Source organism: Nerophis lumbriciformis, linkage group LG30, assembly GCF_033978685.3.
Source record: "Nerophis lumbriciformis linkage group LG30, RoL_Nlum_v2.1, whole genome shotgun sequence".
Taxonomy (NCBI): domain Eukaryota; kingdom Metazoa; phylum Chordata; class Actinopteri; order Syngnathiformes; family Syngnathidae; genus Nerophis; species Nerophis lumbriciformis.
Genome location: NC_084577.2, coordinates 28,382,587 through 28,390,086, shown reverse-complemented (window position 1 = coordinate 28,390,086; position 7,500 = coordinate 28,382,587). Strand labels below are relative to the sequence as shown.

The window sequence follows — 7,500 nt, the reverse complement described above, 5'->3', positions numbered from 1 at the left end:
AATCCCTGAACTCTGACTGACAGGGGCCTAAATCCAACATAAATTGTTACTAATCCCTGAACTCTGACTGACAGGGGCCTAAATCCAACATAAATTGTTACTAATCCCTGAACTCTGACTGACAGGGGCCTAAATCCAACATAAATTGTTACTAATCCCTGAACTCTGACTGACAGGGGCCTAAATCCAACATAAATTGTTACTAATCCCTGAACTCTGACTGACAGGGGCCTAAATCCAACATAAATTGTTACTAATCCCTGAACTCTGACTGACAGGAGCCTAAATCCAACATAAATTGTTACTAATCCCTGAACTCTGACTGACAGGGGCCTAAATCCAACATACATTGTTACTAATCCCTGAACTCTGACTGACAGGGGCCTAAATCCAACATAAATTGTTACTAATCCCTGAACTCTGACTGACAGGGGCCTAAATCCAACATAAATTGTTACTAATCCCTGAACTCTGACTGTCAGGGGCCTAAATCCAACATAAATTGTTACTAATCCCTGAACTCTGACTGACAGGGGCCTAAATCCAACATAATTGTTACTAATCCCTGAACTCTGACTGACAGGAGCCTAAATCCAACATAAATTGTTACTAATCCCTGAACTCTGACTGACAGGGGCCTAAATCCAACATAAATTGTTACTAATCCCTGAACTCTGACTGACAGGAGCCTAAATCCAACATACATTGTTACTAATCCCTGAACTCTGACTGACAAGAGCCTAAATCCAACATAAATTGTTACTAATCCCTGAACTCTGACTGACAGGGGCCTAAATCCAACATCAATTGTTGCTAATCCCTGAACTCTGACTGACAGGGGCCTAAATCCAACATAAATTGTTACTAATCCCTGAACTCTGACTGACAGGGGCCTAAATCCAACATAAATTGTTACTAATCCCTGAACTCTGACTGACAGGGGCCTAAATCCAACATACATTGTTACTAATCCCTGAACTCTGACTGACAAGAGCCTAAATCCAACATACATTGTTACTAATCCCTGAACTCTGACTGACAGGGGCCTAAATCCAACATAAATTGTTACTAATCCCTGAACTCTGACTGACAGGGGCCTAAATCCAACATAAATTGTTACTAATCCCTGAACTCTGACTGACAGGAGCCTAAATCCAACATAAATTGTTACTAATCCCTGAACTCTGACTGACAGGAGCCTAAATCCAACATAAATTGTTACTAATCCCTGAACTCTGACTGACAGGGGCCTAAATCCAACATAAATTGTTACTAATCCCTGAACTCTGACTGACAGGGGCCTAAATCCAACATAAATTGTTACTAATCCCTGAACTCAGACTGACAGGGGTCTAAATCCAACATAAATTGTTACTAATCCCTGAACTCTGACTGACAGGAGCCTAAATCCAACATAAATTGATACTAATCCCTGAACTCTGACTGACAGGAGCCTAAATCCAACATAAATTGTTACTAATCCCTGAACTCTGACTGACAGGAGCCTAAATCCAACATAAATTGTTACTAATCCCTGAACTCTGACTGACAGGGGCCTAAATCCAACATAAATCATAACGTTGTGTGCAAATTTCTTGATAAAACGTTGAGGAAATGTCAGAAATGGAATCAGGAACAAGTGATTCGATTTTGGGGGTGTGATCCTTTTTGGAAGGACTACTTTCAAGTTGTTTATGTATTAAATATTACAGAAATATGAGGGGGAAAAATGCACGAATGCTATTAGAGCTGGACGATAAAATGATATCGATACATATCGCAATAGACACGTAATCCATATCATTTTTCGATAAAACCTTCAATTTTTTCTCCTTTGTGGGAAGAAAGCGGAAGTTGCGAACAAAGTCACTCGCTCTCTGGTAACCAGGAAGTGATAAGTGGGCGTGGCATGCTATCAGCCAATCAGGTGACAGCATCAACTATCAAGTTTGTTTGATTCTTTGCATGGAGTGAGAAGAGAAAGTCCAAATGAAGAAATTGTGGATAAAAGAGGAAAAGTTTTTGGATTTTAGGTAGCATGCTAACATTAGCGTGCTATCTTTTTTAAGCTAATTTTGCAGTTATACACCTCAGTGTCATATATTTTGGTATGCCACTAATGCTAACTGTAAGTATGCTATTTTTAACATGTTATTATAGTAATGTTAGCATGCTAACTTTTTTTAGCTCATTTTGCTCATATTTTGCTGTTAGCACGCTGGCTCGTCAGCATTCACAGGAAATTTCTAACAAAATTGCATTTTCTAGTTTTTGAAAAACAAAATCTAAATATCGTACTGGTTTTGAAGGTGAAAACGACCAAAATGCCCCCGCATCCCTTGATCTGTCAGAATAGTTTTTGGATTTTTTTCAGAGGGACTTTAGTCAGACCAATGTGGTCTATAAATGATGCAAGGCAAGAGCGCTAACACTACACCACCTTAGCCACGCTTACCCTTTAGAGCACAGCTTCCTGCAGAAAATAGTTCTTCTCAGGTTTCTCTGTTTACATTTTTACACGTTGCACTATTTTCTTACACTTTATGAAGCATTTCTCACATATTCCTTCATTTTAAGAGCTTATTGATAAGTGTTCAATGTGATTTGACTATTTTGTTGACATTGTTTGAGTGTTTTCCACGCTTGTGTTGACATTTCCTTTCTGCCTTGATAGCTGAGGGATTATAATCAGAGGAAGTTACATTTCTAATATTATTCTCCTGCTCCTTATTTTTTTCTAGTCATAAAAATGGCAATAATTATTGATATCGACCGATATGTTAATAATATTTAAACAATTACTGCATAACAAAAAATAATTTCCATAGTTAAATAAGAATAACAGGGCAAATTAATGTTACACAGGTTTCTCTATGTTTACATTTTCACACTTTGCACTATTTTCTTACACTTTATGAAGCATTTCTTACATATTCCTTATTTTTAAGAGCTTTTTGTTAAGTGTTCAATGTGATTTTACTATTTTGTTGACATTGTTTGAGTGTTTTCCATGCTTGTGTTGACATTTCATTTCTGCCCTGATAGCTGAGGGATTATAATCAGAGGAAGTTACATTTCTAATAAATATTATTCTCCTGCTCCTTATTTTCCATTAGTCATAACAATGTCAATAATTATCGATATCGATCGATATATTAATAATATTTAAATAATCACTGCATAACAAAAAATAATTTCCATAGTTAAATAAGAATAACAGGGCAAATTAATGTTACACAGGTTTCTCTATATTTACATTTTCACACTTTGCACTATTTTCTTAAACTTTATGAAGCATTTCTTACATATTCGTTATTTTTAAGAGCTTTTTGTTAACTGTTGTCCACGCATGTGTTGATATTTCCTTTCTGCCTTGATAGCTGAGGGATTATAATCAGAGGAATAAAATATTTTATTCTCCTGCTCCTTATTTTCCATTACTCATAAAAATGTCAATAATTATTAAAATAAACCGATATATTAATAATATTTAAACAATTACTGCATAACAATTTTTTTTACATAGTTAAATAAGAATAACAGGGCAAATTAATGTTACACAGCCATTATTTCCTGGCATTAAACCTGCAGAAAATAGTTCTTCACAGGTTTCTCTCTGTTTACATTTTCACACTTTGCACTATTTTCTTACACTTTATGACATACTTGCCAACCCTCCCGAATTTTCCGGGAGACTCCCGAAATTCAGCGCACCTCCCGAAACCCTCCCGGGACAAATATTCTCCCTAAAATCTCCCGATTTTCAGCCGACCTGAGTGAGGACAGCCTTTTTTCACTACGGGAGGACAACAGGGTGACAAGAACTAAATCATCCAGACTAGAGATAAATTGTATTATTATGTTTATCTTACCTAAAAATACATATATTTATTAAAAAAAAAAAAAAAAAAAAAAAAAGTTCACTATATTTTGCTAAAAACATCAAAATTAATTGTATTTGTATTTGTATTTTTTCTGACTCCTTATTACATCCAGCCATAGAATTATACATTAAAATAAACATATTTGAAATAATTAATTTTAAATGATCATAATAATTCATCTAAAATGACCATTTTTAATTATTAAAATAATTCCTTGTTCATCAACAACTTTAGCATTTTATTCATTACATTTTGAAGCTCTCAGAAGCCAAGTTATGTTATATTCCTTAATATTTATTTATGCAAGTTTGAAGTATCAATTATCTAAACACAGTTTTGTTTGCATATTTTTAGGATGTATATATATATATATATATATATATATATATACCGTATTTTCCGCACCATAAGGCGCCCTGGGTTATAAGCCGCGCCTTCAATGAACGGCATATTTCAAAACTTTGTCCACCTATAAGCCGCCCCGTGTTGTAAGCCGCATCTAACTGCGCTAAAGGAATGTCAAAAAAACAGTCAGATAGGTCAGTCAAACTTTAATAATATATTAAAAACCAGCGTTCTAACAACTCTGTTCACTCCCAAAATGTACGCAAATGTGCAATCACAAACATACGTATATCAACATGGACAGAGCTGCGTGAAAAAAGCCACCCGGCCACTTCGCGTAAACTTAAACTTACCTTAACCACTCGCTCATCTTTTCTTCATCCATCCCTTCGAGTTAGCTTTTATGATGACGCCGGCTGGAAAGGTCTCTTTTGGCAAGGTCTTCCTTTTGAATATCACCATGGGTGGAAGTTTCTGGCCATTAGCATGGCAAGCTAGAACCACAGTGAAGGATGACTTCTCATTCCCTGTGGTGCGAATATTCACCGTACGTGCTCCCGTTGTATCCACAGTGCGGTTCACAGGAATATCAGTTGCTGTGAAATAGTAATCCGTGTGCGGATGGAGAGATTGCGTCTTTTCATGAACCGGATACCTGTCGCTTAGTAGGAGCCATTTTGTGGTCTTTACAGATGTAAACACACAAAGGAAATGAAACGTACGGTGATATCCGCGCGCTTTTTCTTCTTCTACGCGGGCGGGTGGTTGCTTACAGTAGAAGAAGAAGCGCTTCCTGTTCTATGGGGGCGGGTGCTTACCTTGGCGGTTGCTTGCGTAGAAGAAGAAGCGCTTCCTGTTCTACCGGGAAAAAAGATGGCGGCTGTTTACCGAAGTTGCGAGACCGAAACTTTATGAAAATGAATCTTAATATTTATCCATATATAAAGCGCACCGGGTTATAAGGCGCACTGTCAGCTTTTGAGAAAATTTGTGGTTTTTAGGTGCGCCTTATAGTGCGGAAAATACGGTGTATATATATATATATATATATGAAATACTTGGTGAATTCTAGCTGTCAATATACTCCTCCCCTCTTAACCACGCCCCCAACCACGCCCACCCCCCAACCTCCCGAAATTGGAGGTCTCAAGGTTGGCAAGTATGCTTTATGAACATATTCCTTCATTTTAAGATCTTATAGTTAAGTGTTCAATGTGATTTGACTATTTTGTTGACATTGTTTGAGTCTTTTCCACGCTTGTGTTGACATTTCCTTTCTGCCTTTAGGTTAAAATAATCAGAGGAAAGTTAAAATGTTTATATTTGATATATTTTTCTCCTTATTTTCCTTAAGTCATGAAAATATCAATAATATCGGTAGCGACCAATGTAAAACTGATATCGTGATACAGTTTTCAGCGATATCGCCCAGCCCTAATTGCTAATTGTATTACCCGATCACACACACAATAAAACACATGGACTGGGCGAAATAAATCAATATTGAAAATGTCTGCCAACCAATGTAGTCCCGCTTGTGTTCACAGAGCATCCACCAGTCTCTGGCCGCCCTCAGCAAGGTGATTCGAGGGACTGAACTTCTCACTCCCAAGGTCCAAAAACTGGCGACGGCCTTGCTCAACCAAGAGGTGAGTAGCGCTCCAAAAGACACGTGGACTTGTATGGACTTGTCCCGATCCAGTCCAGTCATGCAAATCCAACCAAACTCTCCAACTTCCACACACATTTTGGCAAATCAGTGTGATTTTTCTGACAAAAACCTACTTCTGGATCCCGAAGCCTTCTGGGTAATGTAGTATATAAACATCCACTTCCTAATTTACATCTATTTAAATATTTATTTCACTTTTATTTACAAGACAATTAATAACATTTTCATTTGCAATGCTGACCGAGCACTTCAACATGTTAGAGATGTTGAAGTGTGATGATAATCCCTCGTTGTCTTTCATTTACCAACACAAATGAGCGCTTATGCTCTTAACGTGCAGGGGTAAATGTGTTGGAACATAAATAAAACATCAAGTGCAATTTGCTGTCATTACTTCATGAACTATTTCTATTAATAGTTCTAATGAATTAAAGCAGTACAGTAATTTGACAATGAGGTCTGAGTATGTGCTTTTACTGCCATCTAGTGTCTACTTTTAAGTCTGCACGCTATAAAAGGAGTAAAACATCAATACAGCATTAGTTTTCACATTTTGTTGCAGTCCTGTGCTTTTTGAGGTTAAAGTCACACTTAAAACTCTGATAACAACTTTATGCAAATTTTGCCACAACTTTCTGAAAAAGCTGCTCGGAATTCAGCCATCTATGTATCCCGGAGAAACTGACATATGTAGATATTGTAAAAAACAAAATGTCCACGCACAACACATAATTTGACATTACACCCATTTAAATCCACTTCATTGCATGTTGGGAAAAATGCAAAACTCTCCACACTCGAACTCCCGACTACTCAGGACCTTCGTATTGTGAGGCAGACGCACTAACCCCTCTCCCACCATGCCGCCACACTATTATTAAAAAACAAGGGTCCAATTACTTCATATCAAATATTCCATATTTTGTGTTTGCATTATAAAAAGCAAGTTTTCTTTGAAATAGGGCATTAAATAAACAATGAAACATGAAAAAAATAATAAAAAACTATATATATATATATATATATATATATATATATATATATATATATATACATATACACACAGTAATTTTGTGTATATATACACATATATATATATATATATATATATATATACATACACAAACATACTGTATATATGTGTATATATATATATATATATATATATATATATATATATATATATATATATATATATATATATGTATATACACATACTGTATATATACACATACTGTATGTATGTATATGTATATATATATATATATATATATATATATATATATATATATATATATATATATATATATATATATATATATATATATATAATATGCACTTACTGTATATATATAAGCATATGTACAGTATGTACATATATACACATACTGTATATATACCAGTGATGTGCAGTCACTAGAGGCAGGTGAGGCCCCGCCTCATCATGGATAGAAATAAAATGTAAAAAAAAAAAAAAAAAATTAAATTGTTATATGTATCCAGTGATTATACTATAAAGTTATTTTCCATTTAACTTCACCAGTTTTAGATAATTTTTATTCAAAATCGCTGAATTTTCACATTCGCCGTTCAAATACT

At 35.4% G+C, this 7,500-nt stretch overlaps 1 protein-coding gene across 1 annotated transcript in view; it reads left to right on the top strand.

Annotated features, from left to right (window-relative positions):
- dync2h1 (dynein cytoplasmic 2 heavy chain 1) overlaps positions 1–7,500 on the top strand; it is a 437,107-nt gene that overhangs the window by 405,401 nt on the left and 24,206 nt on the right. Inside the window, exon 91 of the mRNA XM_061925863.1 lies at positions 5,777–5,878. Coding sequence (XP_061781847.1) covers positions 5,777–5,878 — 102 coding nt within the window. The remainder of the gene's footprint in view (positions 1–5,776; positions 5,879–7,500) is intronic.